This window comes from Zootoca vivipara, chromosome 9 (assembly GCF_963506605.1).
Source record: "Zootoca vivipara chromosome 9, rZooViv1.1, whole genome shotgun sequence".
NCBI classification, from domain to species: domain Eukaryota; kingdom Metazoa; phylum Chordata; class Lepidosauria; order Squamata; family Lacertidae; genus Zootoca; species Zootoca vivipara.
In genome coordinates, this window is record NC_083284.1 from 41,354,136 (window position 1) to 41,373,214 (window position 19,079).

Sequence of the window (19,079 nt, forward strand, 5' to 3'; positions counted from 1 at the left end):
TTTTAATCTAGCTGAGAGTTGTCTGCCTGACTCTAATTATTCAGCATGACTTTGATTGCTAGTCATATTCTGAATGTTAAACTAAGTAGGGCTATGCATTTTATCCAAATTGTAATAACCTTAACAGAGTTTAAACCAATATACAGACTCTGCATTATACTATTTGTATTTGGAAAACAAGATGTCATCACCTTGTCAAAGCACGTTATTATAATACAATATGCACATTACTATGATACTACACTTTACATGAATAGATTACCAGCAGTTTCACATTATGATTGTATAATCAAGTCTTTGAAGTGAAAAAAAATTCTGCATCCCTATTTCCTTTCCCATATCTGTCTTGCTCAAACTGTGCTTTAACACATGGTAGGGCATAAGGCTAGTTGAAAAAGTGTGTGTGTGTATTCCTTTACAATGTTTACTTAACCAAAAGAAAAGGTTATATGGATCTACTAAGTGAACTGAGCTACAAAACCTATTATAATGTGGAAATTTAAACACCCTTTGAACTTGGCTTCCATTCATTCATCAACTTTGACACAGTAGTCAAAAGAACGTTTCAGAAAAACCTCAGAAAGAACACAGGGTTGTTTGCAATGGCAAAGTAACTTCATGAATCAGAGCTATTACCTGAAAAACAAAGCCAACCCAAACAGGGAAATGCTTAGACTGGGTGGCTTCAAATAAAAATGTTTGTCACTAACGCTAATTACTAAAAACAAATTTCTGCAAGTGGAATACATAAAAGCTTTGGCACACAGAAAAAGCTTTAGTAAGAATAAACTAGTAAGATTTGCAATAAGGTGGTTTTCCCCCCCTAAATGCCCTTAAAATGGGGGGGGGATTAGAAGTTAATTGTAACTAACAGTTGGTATCCACAAGAGAGCTTCTATATGATGGCATTCTAGCCTACTGCATATTGTATTTCATTACAAGTGTGGGAAGGAAACAGTTGCATGTTTGTTTGCATTAGAACTTTCTGATTATCCAGTTATTTTCCAATGAAGCCTGGGAATTTGCCTTTACAGGATTTTGCTTTCATTCCAAGGCAGAAAACTACCTCCTTGACTAATGGGTCAAGGACTGCCTCCCTCATTAAACATGGTAGTGAAATGAAAAACAAGTTACTAATCTACTTCTAAAACTCATAGATCTTTAAGAGCTCCACAGCTCCCAGAATAATAGAAACAGAAAAAACAAAAATGTATGCATCATGATGACTTCTTAAGAATATGTTAGTCTTACCATGAAATATACCCAAGGGGTGATATTCTCACTGGGCAGAAAAACTATAGAGTGGGAGAAATAATTCAAGGGACAGGAACCACCAAATCCAAAACCCTGTCAGGCTTCTGCTACCAGGGCAGAAGATGGGGAAGAGAAGGAAGCAGTTGTTCCTTTGCCTCATTTCCCTTAATGTTTTTTTAAAGATCCCCACTTGGAACACCTTCTTTTTGCCCCCTATGCTGTTGGAACATTGGCAGTGGAGGAGCAATAGTTGCAGGCCCTTCTGGGGCAATTGGAGGAGGCTTCCAAAAGCAGGCATTCTGGATTGTGCTCTAGTGCAGCTTGACCATAGCATTCTTCCAGATATTAAGAGGTAACACCTGATCTGTGGCTGGGCACAGGATGTTCTACCTTGATAGGATTTAAAGGATGTCAGAATCTGAATCCATGGGCATCTATCTTATAAGTTCAATGGAGTATTGCTGACTTTTGTATTAGACAAAGCATGCAATATCTAAAAGAAAACCATCCCTCCTGTCCCTATCCTAATTTCATTCAAACTGAAAGAGAAAGGGGTTTTCTATTAAGGCTAGAATTAAGGTATTTTGATATTAGTATTTGTGTGAATTTATATAACTAGGGAAACACAATGCTGTATAGAGCTGAACTTGTTATGGTTTCTGCCAGAAGCATCATAATGTAATCCATTGCTTGGATAATAGCAACCATCAAAATCTCTAGCATTTGCAACAAAAATAGGTGCACACACCCAGTATAATTTATCCAGGTTTCTTTTCACTGCTGCCAACAATAAAAGGTAAAGGTAAAGGACCTCTGACAGTTAAGTCCAGTCACAGACGACTCTGAGGTTGTGGCGCTCAACTCGCTTTACAGGCCAAGGGAGCCGGCATTTGTCCGCAGACAGTTTTTCCGGGTCATCTGGCCAGCATGGCTAAACTGCTTCTGGTGCAACAAAACACCGAAACTAGAGCAGCGCATGGAAACAGCGTTTACCTTCCCGCTGTAGCGGTGCCTATTTATCTACTTGCATTTTTTTTGGCGTGCTTTCAAACTGCTAGGTTGGCAGGAGCTGGGACCGAGCAACGGGAGCTCATCCAATCACAGGGATTCGAACCACCGACCTTCTGATCGGCAAGCCCAAGAGGCTCAGTGCCACCTGCGTCCCACCCTGCCAACAATAGTTACTATAAAATTATATACAGTGGAACCTCGGTTTACACCTACCTCTGTATATGAACGCCTCTGTTTACGAACGCCGCGGACCCGGAAGTGTTTACATCTGGGTTCCGTGGCGTCGGATGCCCAGATCGCTTCTGCACAGCTCGCGCATGCGCAGAAGCGATCTGTGCAGCGCGTGCGTGCGCATAAGTGCTCTATCGGCACTTCGCGCATGCGCAAAAGCGTGCCTTCAGGGAGCGAATGCCTCCGTTTACGAATGCCTCCGTGGAATGGATTGCGTTCGTAAACCAAGGTTCCACTGTACTATCAAACAATAATGTTTAAAGCTGAAGTTGTATTTTCTACTAAATAATCAACATTTTCCCATTTAGTGAGATTTTTCAAAAAGGCATCACATGGCATTAAAAATAAAACACTGCATTTCTGCAACAGTTATGGATGTCAACAGCAAATACCATGTCATCTCAATGGGACACATTTTCTGCCTTAGGCTGTTGCATTACATACTCTCGTAATACAATCTGAGGGTGGTCCTTTTAAGATGGATATGACTATACTCAAGATGTGTTTATAACAGCAATTCCAATTTAGTGTCCAATTAAAACTCTTTAAAAAGTTTTATTCTGATGGTGTTTTCTTTTTTGGGTTGGGTTGGGGCGGGGTGTTCACAGTCTTCCTGGACTTGGTTTTGTGTAGATGTCATCCAATGATGGGATTTTGATTTATCTAAGGTTTTAAAATATATATATGGGGGAAAACTAGATAGATGAAAATGAATATTCTAATCTTAATAAATCCTATCAAATGTCCACACATAGGATACTGTAGTTACATTTTACATGCCGTGAGCAAAAAAGGACAGAGGCAGACATCTATGCTGTGTTCTAGGGATCAGATCAAACAAATGAAATAGGTTCTTGAAAGATTCTGTCTAGATCCAGTCTTAGCATATCCTTGCAATTATCAAAACCCTATATTTAACTCTATTCAAGGAGTCATAGTTGTGCTTGAATATCCTCCATGATCATGCATGAGAAGGGCAGGAATACTGTCTATTCCCTATCATTAAATATAAAATGCATTTAAATATACTGTCATAGCTGCCAAGTTTTCCCTTTTCTCACGAGGAAGCCTATTCAGCATAAGGGAATTTCCCTTAAAAAAAGGGAGAACTTGGCAGCTATGTATACTGTATAGTAGTTATAGTTACAGGTAGGTAGCCGTGTTGGTCTGAGTTGAAGCAAAATAAAAAAATTCCTTCAGAAGCACCTTAAAGACCAACTAAGTTTTTATTTTGGTATGAGCTTTCGTGTGCATGCACACTTCTTCAGATAGTTAGTAGTTAGTTACATCAGATTTAGTCTGAAACTAAATTCAAAGGGAAGTGAAAGGAAACTCTTTTTCAGTACTGCAATCATGTAAGAAAACAGGTTCTAACACAAAAATTCAACTCTACTGGTTAAACAAGTTAGAATCATAGAATCATAGAGTTGGAAGAGACCACAAGGGCCATCCAGTCCAACCAGGAAACACCATCAAAGCATTCCTGACAGATGGCTGTCAAGCCTCTGCTTAAAGTTAATTGCCCACTATTGTTTTGGATAAGATAGAAGAGCAACACTGAATAAATCTGCCCTTGAGGTTTAATGCAGCTGTTATTTTACCTTTCTCCCTTTCTACCCCCAGAAATGTTAATTGCTTCACTAGTCAACAGAGCTTTAATTGGCATTTAGGAGCATAAGAGTTGCTTAGTTGGATCACAGTACGGGAGATTTAGTCCATTCACAGCACAATCACAGTATATGTGGAAGTAAGTGCCACTGAATTCAATGAAGCTTATGTCACAATGTGGGTACAGGATTCAAGTCTACTAGATCTCATCTACAAAATGGTTTTCAAAAAGCCATGCAAAGCAGTGACCATCATCTATTACAGATTACATAGGAAAGGGCGAGAATGTAAATACATTCACTGACATTCTGAATGAGCCAGAACTATTGTTCATTAAAGGACCACTCCTTTCGTTTTCCAAAACGCTCACTTTTTAATCTTATTTTCTACTTGCTACAGCAATCACACTAGAAGCTATGAATGATGATCACAACTAGCCTCTGTTGTGCCTATACAAAACGTATTTTAGCTCGTCCACTGATATTTGATAAGGGGATAGCCCAATTTCCCAATCACATTGAGCTGGTTTGTTTAACCTCCACTCTAGTAAAATGTTGGTGAATCAAGAATACTCAGCTAAAAGAGTAAAATAAGAAGAAATGTACCGGTAGTTCCAGAAAGTCCACAAAGTAATTTAATACTTGCATGCAATTAAGTACTTTTATCAGCTGCTGGGTAAGGACTGTGTAACTGTAATCAATACGAATAAATAATACTAAGCTGGTTACCTCTAGATTTTCTTCCATGAATGTACGCTTTTCCAAGGATCTGCCAGGTTGGTCTGTACAGGTCTTCCAAATCCAATTGCCATCTGTCTGGTTCAAGGTACTTGATAAGTTCCTCCACAGTACTAAATCCAGCAACAGCGTTGTTTAGCAACTCTAATGGCAAAGCTGAAGGTGGCAATATTGTTGGGCTGTCAGATTCTGTCTGATGTTGTAAGGAGAAAAACAAGCATCTTAGGTGGATATAATGATAGTAGTTAAACTCTCTCTCTCTCTCTCTCTCTCTCTCTCTCTCTCTCTCTCTCACACACACACACACACACACACACACACACACACCATGTTATCTATTGAGACCAAAACACCTTTAATCTCTGGGAAAGCCTTCCTAGAGAAGTTTGCCTAAAACCATATTTATGAACTTTTTTGCCCCCAGGTGAAGCCTTATAATTCACCAGCACCTTAAAAACTCCTGGGTTTTACATTATATGGCTTGTGTTTTGTTATATATCTGCCAGAAGTAACATTTGTTATGCTTTTTTTATTGTTCTATAGTGTATTTTGGTCTTTAAATTTCTACAAGGCAATCAGACAACACATCTTTGGGGTTTTTTTCCCATACAAACACTGTCAATAAATTAAAAAAATTCCTTCAGTAGCACCTTAAAGACCAACTAAGTTTATATTTTGGTATGAGCTTTCGTGTGCATGCACACTTCTTCAGATACACTAGAAAAGTTTCTAGTGTATCTGAAGAAGTGTGCATGCACACGAAAGCTCATACCAAAATATAAACTTAGTTGGTCTTTAAGGTGCTACTGAAGGAATTTTTTTGTTTTGCTTCGACTCAGACCAACACGGCTACCTACCTGTAACTGTCAATAAATTAAATGCAAAGTCAAGTGAAAAATACTGTAGTGATAATCTAGGACTAGTCTGATAATATCCATGTTTTCGCAGGCGTTTTACTGTTCTCAATAGGGCTTAAAAAGAAGGGTAAAGGGACCCCTGACCATTAGGTCTAGTCGTGACCGACTCTGGGGTTGCGGCGCTCATCTCGCGTTATTGGCCGAAGGAGCCAGCGTACAGCTTCCAGGTCATGTGGCCAGCATGACAAAGCCGCTTCTGGTGCACCAGAGCAGCACACAGAAATGCCGTTTACCTTCCTGCTATAGCGGTACCTATTTATCTACTGTGCATAAGACTGCAACATATTTATTTTGCTTATTGCATACAGTTTCCTCTTAGTTTCATCACACAGTTCACTCTTACCAAAGCTGGGTCATAAAACAAACCATTGTACAACTTTGGCAAATATACTCAATAGACTGACACAAAATGATAAATGGTATGTCAGTAAACAATTAGAGTTAATGGCGCTCTGAGGCTTTGAAGGAAAAACATAATTCCATTACATGCAATTAATCCCTGCAAAAATGCCAACACATACATTTCTCATGTATTTAGTATTAGTAAAAGCTGTTTTGATGAGTGAGCAGAATTGGGTATATATATGTTGTTGAGCAATAATATGAAAATACCAGCAGTAAAAGAGACAATATTCTCAATAATAGAAACCTAGATTGTAATATGCCAACCGTCATGGGATTGTTGCGGCTACTCTCGAGTAAAGACGCTCCAGTCCAATCTGTCCTTTAAGGTTTTATTGTGCATACTATTTACAGTGCAGAGATAGCAGAAAACATGACCTCCTAGTCACTCGCAGAATCCGGCAATGGCACCCTTCTGCTTCGGGGCAGGCATAATAGCTTGGGGACCCCGAAACGCGCGCCCCCAACCTGCATTTGGGCGCACGCATCAATTCCGGCACCGGAAGCGGCTACGCTCCCTCTTCCACCTGTTGGCTAGGGCAGTGCAGTGGCTCTGATACATCGCTGAGCCCTCCTTCCTCCACTAGATAGCTGGGGCGGTGCAAGGGCTCGGATGCCTCACTGAGCCCTCTCTCCATTCCGCTCCATTCCCCATTCCCCCCTGCCTGACCCGCTGCTACTGCTGTTGCTGGGTGAAGTGCTGGTCAGGAACAAGTGAAAGCAACCATGGCTCATGGCTCCTACAGTTCTGAATTATATGCATTCAAGCTTCCCCATTCCTGTTTCAAAGGGGCTGTTCAAAATCTCTTACTGCCAGCTAAAGTAACCATCGGTACAGGCATGGTTCTGGATCACAAGAACTGCTACTTCTACCATTAGAGCCTGACATCCATTTTTGCCTGGTCAATGGCAGCTTGATTTCTGTACTTCCATCTCCAACTGAAGCCCAACTAAAGGACAATTCTCAGTCCCTAGCTCCAGGTTGAAGAAATCACATGCCATGTCTGAATTCTGGTAGGATTCATCTACACTGAGCCTTGGGAAAAATCCAATGTTTCTGCTTTCAGGATTCTTAAATATAGAATATTGCTTTGTAAGGATTTTCACATAACTCTATGAAGATGTTGAATATTTGTTTACACACAAACATGCATGCCTTATGTGGGCACCCCTAAATTTCAATTATCCAGCCTTGCCCAGGAAGGAGACCGATTTCTTTCCTTAAGTTTCACTTTACTGTTTGGGAAATATCTGATCACAATTCTCAGTTATTGTCATCACTGAGAAGAGAGATAGTGGAGGTCATGGTGAGAAGAAGCTCACTGGATGAGTTAACTCAGTATGTTGGGGCAAAAGAGGCAAATAGGAGAGGCTACAGGAGAGCAACTGAAAACAAAACAGCAGTCAACAGGGCATCCTGATTTTGCCAGTTAGGGCAGGATGCAATAAAAATATATACCCAGAATGCCATTTACAGTCATTTAAAACATCTTTAAATACTAGATAATTCCAAATATTTTATCTCTGTCATAGTACTGTATGGGAATAGGAGAGCAAACTACCGGTATAACTCATGTATAAATACTTTAGGTCTGCCGCTGCCTTATAGTGGAGCCAAAAATGACAATTAGTATTGGATCAAGTGGAATTTCCTGTTCTGCTATTTATACGGCATTTTCCTGCACACATTTGAAGCTATCAAAATATAGTTGGCTTCAATGCAGAGAAAACCTTTTCCTGCAAGACCTTTGTGCTTTCATTGAGGGCAATAAAAACTATGCTCTGAAAACCTAAACGGAGCAAAAAATATTAAAATAAAGATTGTCTTGATTATTTGTACAGGAAAACCCTTCAGAGCAAATAAAGATTCTGCCATTAGCTGCTTTTAATGAAACAGTCAAAGGACAAGGACATAATTCATTACTCCACTAATTCTGCAAGTCATACTGAAGACACCACCACTATGCTAGAAGACATTATTAGGAGAAGGCAACTATGTACAGTACCTTGGAAACTTAGGTGTTTTTTTTTCCAGAGAGATGCAAGGATGAGCCCCACGTTGGGCAATAATATCCTTGTATTGCAGGAACCTGGATTCAATGACCCTCTTAGTCCCACCAAACTCTACAATTCTAGGATTCAATGACTAGTTTTGTAACATTTCTACGACCCACGTCTCTGCATACTCAAGTAGATGTCTAGCTAAACTTTTTGTATTGCTCAGGTTTTAACATCTAGTCCAGAAAATGGAGGTTTAGATCTCCCTGCGACTCACTTACAAGGCACTTTGAGGGTAAAGTTGCTTGCCTAGCTAACAATCTTGATGCCATATTTACATTCACTGCAGTCTCCAGTGAGGACTTAGCACAGCATCACATTGGAGTAGATCAATGTAGTCCATTGTGGGGCTGCCCTCAAGGTTGGCCTAGAAGCTGCAGCTAGTGCAAAATACAGGGACACAATTGCTCACTGGGACAGACTATTGCCCCTATGTTATGCCGCTGCTGAAAGAAGTGCATTGGCTGCCAACTAGCTGCTGAGTTAAGTTCAAGGTGTAGGTGCACAAAGCCTTACAAATCTTGGGACTAGGATAGCTTAAAGATGGTCTCGCCCCATATACACCCAAATGATCACTACACTCTGCAGGAGTCAGCCTTCTACAAAGGCCATCTCAACAGTAGGCCAGCTCCTTATGATATATGAACTGAGCCTTTATTGTGGCGGCACCTGCTCTTTGGAACTCCTTCTTGTTATATATCAAACAAGAGGTGTCTCTATTGCTTTGTGGTGCCTAATGAAGACACACACACACACACACCGTTCAACAAGTCTTAAATGGAGATCTTTATCTCGGCCTGTATCTGTACTGGATTTCATTTCATTTATTTTTACATATGATTTTTGAAAAGGTTTTATGGTTGATATTTTTATTGTGAAATCATGCCAATATATTTATATTTATAATGTTAAAAACTGGCTTTTCAATCTGGAAAGAACCACTCAGTAGCATACCTAGATGTTGGCAAATGTAACATTCTCCAGGATGTTAAGTATTTAATAAAGTGTGTATGAAAGGAGTTTCTCAGCCTATAATCCTGCAAGCTGAGAATTTGATCTATGTGATCACGGCTGCTTATCCTCACCTGGAAGCAAGTCCCATTAAATTCAATGAAGCTCACTTCTCAATAGATATGTATTTAATTTCTCTGTAAGGTGGTAATATGCAGTTCTGAAACTGACACACAAACTTGTGTAAAAAAAAAGATAAAAATAGGAAGCAGTGCTGCCTAAGGTCAAATTTCAGTGGCTTCATTGAAAACAGATCGATGGGATCATGGCCAAAAATAGACTTGAAGAAATATGTCAGTGTTGTAGGACTGAATTAACAAAGATGCTTTCTGCCATTTTTCATTTAAGCTTTTTATCACCAAGAAGTTCTTCAACAGTATATTGCAAAAATTAATTACTTAATAAATATACCTTGATTCTTTAATGAAAGAGCCCAATTTTCTATTTGCAGCTAATAATATCTGAATTATTGCTGCTTTCAAAACAGTTTTGCTTATCTTCTGGCAAGTACAAGGCCATATATTAGTTATTTTCTTGCCAATATAAATTCAAATATTTCTCATTTACAATGAGTCGTTCTTTCCCACTCCAGATGTACACATACTCTTCTCAGAGAATGTAAGTTTACCTTTGAGTGTCCTAGCAACACAGGCAAAATATTTTAGTCTCTGAACTTCACCAAAAAAAAAAAAAACCCCAAGCCCCAGCAAGTTAAAAACTGATAAGATCCCTTTTCACCCAGCACATAACTCCAGCATGGTTAGTTAGGAATGTTTATTGTGCTTATTGTACTTTTATACAGTAAGAAATATTAATGCAGCATGGCAGATGGGGAGTGTCTTCCAAGTTCATCTTAATGAAAAAATATATATCCTTATTTAGCTATGCCAAAGCTTTATGCATTAATCTGTAGGTTAAATAATTTAAGAAGATGGAAAATTGACATGCCTGGCAGGAACAACATTGCTGGTACACTAATGCCCTAGAATAATTTATTTAACATGGTTTTTAATACTCATAGAATCATAGAGTTGGAAGAAACCACAAGGGCCACCCAGTCCAACCCCCTGCCAAGCAGGAAACACCATCAAAGCATTCCTGACAGATGGCTGTCAAGCCTCTGCTTAAAGACCTCCAAAGGAGGAGACTCCACCACATTCCTTGGCAGCAAATTCCACTGTCGAACAGCTCTTACTGTCAGGAAGTTCTTCCTAATATTTAGGTGGAATCTTCTTTCTTGTACTGTAGTTTGAATCCATTGCTTCATGTCCGCTTCTCTGGAGCAGCAGAAAACAACCTTTCTCCCTCCTCTATATGTCATCCTTTTATATATTTGAACATGGCTATCATATCACCCCTTAACCTTCTCTTCTCCACGCTAAACATACCCAGCTCCCTAAGCCGTTCCTCATAAGGCATCGTTTCCAGGCCTTTGACCATTTTGGTTGCCCTCTTCTGGACACGTTCCAGCTTGCCAGTATCCTTCTTGAACTGTGGTGCCCAGAACTGGACACAGTACTCCAGGTGAGGTCTGACCAGAGCAGAATACAGTGGTACTATTACTTCCCATGATCTAGATGCTATACTCCTATTGATGCAGCCCAGAATACTCACAACTCACTAAAACATTTCATTTTGAAAAGCTTACAATAAAGAGCTACTTTATGCTATTCCTTTTAAGTAAGAGTGATGGGAGAAGGGAGGACTGGATAGATGTTCTGCTTTTATAATGGAATATGGAGGACCTTCACAAAGTGAAAGGATAACCGAGAAGTAAAATTTGTGACAAGATTGAAACTGCAGGAATTCTATGCTTATAAAATGTATCCTAACAAGCCTTGGCATTGTCAAGTACAGATCACTCAAACTTCTAAAGTGGTTCCAGTAATTTGTGATCTCATATCTTAAACCAAGCCAGATACCCTCTTTTCCCTTAGAAATCATTATATATTTATGCATACAAGCAGGGCCGTCTTAAGCCCATCCAGCGCCCTGGCGCTAGGTCCCTCCAGCGCCCCCCTCCAGAGCCTCTCCAAAGGCCCGGGTGTGCCAAGCGGACCGTGGCAGCAGCGGGAGGCCACCTCCAAGGACTCCACGCTGTGCCTCCTTCTCAGTTCCCCAGCGCTGGGTTCCGCTCAGTCAAGCTTCGCCACCAGCGCGTGCACCGCGGGACCAGCAAGAGCTGCTTGGGCGCTGTGCGCGCGCTGGTGGTGAAGCTTGACTGAGCGGAACCCAGCGCTGGGGAAACGAGAAGGAGGCACAGCGCGGAGTCCTCGGAGAAGGAGCGCAGTCCTGGCCAGATCACCGGAACCCTGCGCTCACTTGGCGCCCTTCCAGCACCCTCCAGTGCCCGGCGCCGTGGTTCTCCACGCCACTAGCCTCTACAATAATGTTTCACACACTTCAACATCCCAATTCATAAAATACAGATGCATTTTTCTCTCTTTTTAAACATATTTTATTAACACAGTGGAAGGAATAACTTTTTCCATTTTAAAATGTTCATCGACTAGTAAATTAAGAGAGGTCAAGCAAGGACTTCCCTTTTCTAGACTCCTCTTCCTTCTATGTACCAGCCCTAAGAGTTTCTGCTGCAACTTCCTTCCTTTAACCAAGTAACAAATCAGTTATCTCTATCACCTGCCTCTTCCTTGGGTCCTTTTTTAAAAAGGTAAAGGTAAAGGTAAAGGTAAAGGTAAAGGGACCCCTGACCATTAGGTCCAGTCGTGACCGACTCTGGGGTTGCGCGCTCATCTCGCATTATTGGCCGAGGGAGCTGGCGTATAGCTTCCAGGTCATGTGGCCAGCATGACAAAGCCGCTTCTGGCAAACCAGAAACACCGTTTACCTTCCCGCTGTAGCGGTTCCTATTTATCTACTTGCATTTTGACGTGCTTTCGAACTGCTAGGTTGGCAGGAGCTGCTGGGACCGAGCAACGGGAGCTCACCCCGTCACAGGGATTCGAACCGCCGACCTTCTGATCAGCAAGCCCTAGGCTCAGTGGTTTAACCACAGCGCCACCTGGGTCCCTTTTTTAAAAAGAAAATTAGCCAATTCTGCCAGTTGAGGCAGAAAAGTTTATAAAGATAAATCGTTATCTCTATTTCACAGAGAACATTTAAAAACTTACCAGAACAAACAATCCAAGATACCACTTTATTATCCTAGAAGGTTATAAATGAACTGTACCCAGTAGTAAGAAAGTCTTTGCGTACTTATATGATGGGGATGTGGTCAGCCACAATTAAAGGATGCTTTCCTTTCAAGATCTTTAAAAAACAACTACTCATATAAATCAAAATATGGGAAACTTTATCAAAGCTAAACCAAAAGTAAGTGGCTAGCTGCAATGTGCTTGGAGTCTGAGAACGTGTTTGTCTTTCTCAGATTTCACATAGCAGCCTGCTTGTGAACTGATTTCTTTGCTGTACCACTGGGAGAGAGTGATCAATGTATCATATACCACAGGAAGGATGCAGTCATCTCTGAACACTCATCTCAACATAAAATTGAAAATTAATTGCACTTGGCGCATCCTTCTACGAGAGCCACTATATGTTGAGTTAGGCATTAATCAGCTCTAACAGTAAATCAATTTGTGAAATCCAATTCACATAACTGTATCAGGGAGCAGGCGACAAACAGTTTATGAACTATATGTAATCTTTGATGCACTTTCTAGAACTACTGAAATTCTTGAAATCACACTTTTGAACCTTGAACCTACTACCGTACCAATACATTACATGTATAACCTGGATTTCTAGTATCAGAAAAGCATATGGTATGTAAATCATATGTAATCAAAACCTTTAGCTATAACTTGCTTCATTTCATACTTATTTTGAATTTTAGGTGCTTTTTTGTTGACCATATCCTTTTGGAGCTCAACAAAGTCTATTAGAATTTTACAGTCCTGAGTTATCTTTTCTTCTGTAAAGATCCTTTATATAGCAGCAATAAATATTAAAGCTTTTATTCACAAATTTTTAAAATTGGCCATTTCTTCCTTTTTGCTAATTTAAACTAGCAAATCTTATACTAACACAATTGAAAAACTAACTGCAGCACAATAAAAAAAATCAGCTCAGAATTAATGTTCTGGATGATGTAACAAAGTGGATTAACAGTTATATTCAGGAACTCTTAGGCGAGGATAAGGGACTTCAGATAAGCCACTGTAAAAGCAGGAGAGAAGGTGCAAAGAGGGGCGGGGGGGGGGGAGAAAGAAGAGAAAGTCCAAGTCTCCTCCCCTTCTCCAGCTATCTTTACATGAAAGGACAAGAAGTTTAAAAGGATCTGGAGACTACTGAAAAAAATTGAAAGGAGACACATGAAGGACTTTGTTTAAAAGATTAATTTGAATGTCATTGTGTTTGCCTTCCTAGGCGGGAAAAGAAAAACGATTTATGAAGTCTTGAGCAATAAGGGTCTGGGTCATGACATATTTTCATTGAGAAACTATTATTGAGCATCGTTCATAGAAGACTTTTTCTGTTTGGTTTTTTCTCTCTGTTTGGCTGTAAAAGCCAAATGTTTCTAGTGGTTTGGCACTTAATTCTAAGTATAGTAGTACACCCCTAGGGATTTACTATATGGCTTCCTATGGCCTATTTCCATGCAACCCAGTATGTGTCTCTCTCCTATACTGAGGCTGGTTAAAACACTGCTTCTAAAAACATACATGTATTTTTAAAATAAAAATAAAAAATCCTTCCAGTAGCACCTTAGAGACCAACCAAGTTTGTCATAGGTATGAGCTTTCGTGTGCATGCACACTTCTTCAGATACACTGAAACAGAAGTATTTTTAAGATAGTTTAAAACAGTTTTGGATTCTCAGTAGGCTAGATGTATTAATTCACATTTTGGTGTGATTGTCCATTGGCCCTTCACTGTCTCACACATCCCTGCTTATGCATACACTATAATTATGGATATGCAGTACTCACACATCTTTCACATACCACAATTGGCCAACACAGTAATACTTTTACCTACTCCCTTCTCTGCTGAATCACTCTCCATTGCACACCGTCACGTTTGCTCCCTAGGCTTCTGTTCTCACTGTTGTCCTTTGAGGTTCTGAGAAGCTCAAATGTTTGTTTCGCCCTACATATTCTCAGACTGGTAGCTGTACTGCTACCCCTGGCAGGAAACAGATATTTCATCAAGGCCTAGAGAGTTCCTCCCACCACATACCCCTGCATTGTCCCAACAGAAATTACTTCTTCTTGGGGCAAAGGAAGGCAGTAGGAGCTTTGGATTTTCGATAGCATCTGTATCTAACCACTATTGGGATAGCCCTTACATGAAATTTGAGTCAAAGTTCTCATGACCCCTAAACCAACAAGTGAGTTGGTTTTATTGGCTATTTACTATATAGTGCTCTGAGGTTTTAATGAACTATCCCTGTTGGTTCTTATTTTTGCCAATAAAGTTGAACAGTGATTGGCCTGGAATAGAAACTTTTCTGAACAAACTTCGCATTATTATGACCAAAATGAGAAACAAATAACCTGGGAGAGGGCTAAAAAAAACCCCTCAAAGAACAAATGGCAAATGCTGTACAGAATTAACTGATCTACTTCTTGTTATCCTTCTGTCTTGACTTTCAAGTTAAAACCTTTTTTTTAAAACCACAAAAATATTTATACATTCAGTGTACCCACAGACTTATTCCTAATGACCTTTAAGGAGAGTTGCAGACTTTAATGCGAGTGCCATTTCCCCCCATTCAGGTCATAACATGTTCTGTAATGTGTAAAATTTTATAAAGCAATGAGTTGCCTAGTAAAAATTTCTCCTTCACTGAATACCTCAAGGCATACGCCTTCCCTCATCAGTCCCAATATCTGGTCTTGTTGTGTTAGCTGAACCCATTTATTTCTTTAAGGTATTTTTTCTTTTAATTTTATGCAAACCACCTACTGAATTTTTTTTATTAAAGGGGCTTATAAAAGTATTTTAAATAAAAAAAAGTATTTCAACTTCAGAAGTGTTAAAGACTTTAAAAAATAAGTGTATAATTAAATTAATCATAAACTTGATCAAGGACAAGAAGTATAAAAAGTACATGTACATCTTAAAGCAATAAAATTATAAAACTCACACAAAATACACCGAGGAACTACGCACCTTTACTTGTAACACTAAAGATACAACAATACAGTTTACCTTGCAAACCCAGGCCAAGGGAAGAAATAAGAGACAGGACATCAGTATTGGATGAAATAGGTTACAACTATTATTGATTACAGATTTAAGTAGGCTTTGGCAAAGGCACTAGGAATGTATGTGGCATCAATGTATCTGGTTGGTTGATTTAAAAAAAAAAGGCTGGGTCAACCCTGGACCGACACTTGCTCTATGACATACATCAAATTGGGGGGATCCCATCAGTGTCTATCAGTCCTCATGGATTTTCTAGAAAGAGGCACCCCTTTCTGGACCCCTTTAGCAGGGTACCCAACAGGCTAAGGATGCAACTCAATGCCTTATTCCTCCCCACCTACCAAAGATGTGAGAATTGCTATGAGGGAGGCTAAGACTGACTAATTTTGATCCTGTTGATCACAGCAGGTAGCACAAAAGCTCAGTAGATTTAATATTATCTACAGAAGTAGTTACTAACCTGTGGCCTTCCAGGTATTGTTGGGCTCCAGATTCCATCAGCCCCAGCTACCATGGCCAATGGTATAGCATTATGGCAGATGTAACCCAGGAACAGTTGGTGGGGGCACAGGTTAGCCACCACCTTTTTTCTAGGAAGAAAACAATTTTGTTACTACAACCTTTACAAACACCTCTCAATATATTGTAGTAACACAATTGTTTTCTTCCTAAAAAAAACAATGACAGATTTTCATGCCAACAAAGTACTACATTTCAAAAATGAATTGTGTAAATTAAGCAATTAAAATAATTTCTACTGCTTCATATTTCATGGAGAATAATCAGGGAACTACTGAACCAAACAGATCTTGGCTGAGATATCTCCTTGGAGTTTAAACACTTTTTTTCTTCTTTGCTTTTTCAAAACACCCTGGTATTCCATAAGAAGAAAACTCTATAATGTGTTATAAAAACATGTTATGAAATATTAATCTATTTTTATAGACATGTCTGCTAGAGCTGCGTAAAAAATACCTGTGTTCAGAGCCATTTTAAGAAATATTTAACATGTTCTATTATGCTTATATCCCTCCTCTCAGAGGACTGAACACATACATCAGGGATGCTATTTAAAATTCTAGTAGCCCATACCCCAATTTTCATTGGGATTACAGTAGTGAGGGATGGTTTAACGCTTTGCTTGTGAACCGTAATCCCAACAAATTTATTCCTTCCTTGTTTATTATTAGTCATGGAAAGGGATGCTCCCTTTGGTACTAATTAGAGCTTTTGCCCTTGGGTAATAGCCGTGTGTGTGTGAATTGGACTAGAAATATTATATATTATCAGACTGATACATCTAATCAAGTTTTTTAAAAACATGAGAAAATGCATATACCATTTCTGTGTTTATTGGACTTGGCAAATCACATGAATTCACAATGAATTCACTATGGCATATGGCATATAATGGATGATGTGGATAAATCCCAAAACTGATAAAAATGCAAATAAATGTTGTTTAATGAAGAAGTGTGTATCTTTAAGGCAAATGTTTTCTTTTTAAAAAGAAGACAGTTCCACTGCCTTAAGTTCTAGTAGTAAGGAGTGACTAATTAGTTTTATACCGAATATCTGCATTAAACTACAGCTCCAGTTTCCTCAGGCTGAGAAATGTTCCTTAAGCCAATAATAACAACCCAGCGCAAATTGCTATCTTTCTAAGTGAATGTCTGGTACGTATACAAAGCTCAAAACATTTCAGAAAATACATTTCAAACTAGGGTGGTCATTCAGAAGCTTCTTGGATTTCCATCTTCCATCTCAGCTTCCATGCAAGAGGGGTAAAGTGAGTTTCTTGTAAAGAAAATTTGGCATGATCTTGAATGACAAATGACATACTACCAGGTGCCAAGATAGACGGGGGGGGGGGTCCTAGCCACCCCCAACTTGAGCTTCAACTGGAGCTGCTTTGTTCTCAGTGCCCCGAATAATTAATAACTCCTTTGGCAATCAGTCATGCATTCCTTAATGGCTCCTCAGGCATCAAGTGTCCCATTCACCCGCTTCCCCCCACCCAAGTAACAATAGACTTTACTACACTGGGTGTTCTATGCCAAGCTTGTAACTGACATAATTTAAACTAAACAAGTCGCTAGAAGGAATATTACCCAGACCCAAATTGGAATTTTTTATCACGTTTGTTTACATAGCATACTGTTGCTATGTAAATCATATCAGTATCGAAGAGACTTGGGCTAGACTTTCTTAACATAATTTTTTGGCAAGTCACTTCCTTTCTTGCATACCAAGGGAACTTAAGTACACTAATGCTATTATGTACCCCAAGACTTAAAATGATTGCGTGGATCCAAAGACGGGTGATATGTCACTATATTTTTTGTCAATATATAAAATACTGTTTCCCAAGACCTTTATATTTGAAGTGATGTTTTCCGGAATGCATAACCAATGAAATGCTAGGATGAGCTTGGGGTAGAAAATAAAATGTTTCTATTTCTCATTTATTCACAATATTATTAATAATGCCGATGTTATTAGATTAGGTGGGTTTCCATATAAGTGTAAATGCTTAGAGGAGAAAGCAACGAAATATTGTTGCAAAATAATGACCAAAATTTAGTGACCTCTGCTCTGCTCATTTTCCTTTTGTCTGCACTAAGTTAGCTGATTTACCAATTATCCTTCAGTTGCTTAATGGACTTAGAAGTTGTTCTTCAAGAACAGTTTACTAAAATGAAAAATATTATAGCAGACACTTTTCTTTTTTTTAAAAAAAAAAAACCACATTCCAGTTCTGAAAGTGGTAGAAGATGTTCTTTTCACTGTGTGTGGTCTCCAATAACAAATAAAAAATGCACACTGCTCAATTTCATTTTTCTTAGTTTGTCTTTAGTCTATTTTCTCTCAATCTATTCTATCTTTTCACAAAATATGTTTCAAACACTTTATAATGAGTTGAAAAAAATGTTGAAGATTCATTTTGTGAGAAAATCAGAAACTTTTCTTTCAGGTATAATGGGTGGGAATGTACCTACTGAACAGAAGAAAAAAAATTGTTTATATATGCTACCACAGCTGCTGGAATGATTTATGCCCAAAGATGGAAGGAAGAAACAGTTCCGACTAAGGAAGATTGGCAACTAAAATTAATGGAATATTCAGAAATTGCAAAACTCACCGGAAGATTAAGAAATCAAAAAGAGAGACTTTTAAAAATCGAATGGGGAAAGTTTATTGATTATTTAAGGGCATATTGTAAACAAATTAAAACATTAGCAGGGTTGATATAAACACATGCAGTAAAGAATAATTAAAGGGGAGGATAAAGGAAAATTTATAAATATATTTGAATTGGATATGCACTAATAAAAAGATGTGAAATAAATAAACGGAGGAAAGTCAAAATTAAATTTGAAATGATTTTGTTCTTTTTGTCTAAAATGTTTGTAAAAGTTGAAAATGAAAAAAATGTTTCAAACACACTTCAGCTCTCTTTAATCACAATTCCGTGGTTCCTGTGTGGGGTGCATATCCCAGAGACCATAGGATCCATCAGAACCTCCTCTCAAAGAGAGAGAGAGAGGTCTGCCCTTTGAAACAGAGATCCAGTGTAAGATGCCTGCTCTGTGAAGCTATAGAAAGGTCTACCTCCAGTTCCCCTCCACTATTGGAGGCCTGACTTTGGACAGGGTGGAGACGACAAAGAGGGTGC

General features: G+C 39.1%; 1 protein-coding gene across 1 annotated transcript in view; it reads right to left on the reverse strand.

Moving 5' to 3' along the window:
• PDGFC (platelet derived growth factor C) overlaps positions 1-19,079 on the reverse strand; it is a 124,204-nt gene that overhangs the window by 15,230 nt on the left and 89,895 nt on the right. Inside the window, exon 4 of the mRNA XM_035111586.2 lies at positions 4,833-5,034. Coding sequence (XP_034967477.1) covers positions 4,833-5,034 — 202 coding nt within the window. The remainder of the gene's footprint in view (positions 1-4,832; positions 5,035-19,079) is intronic.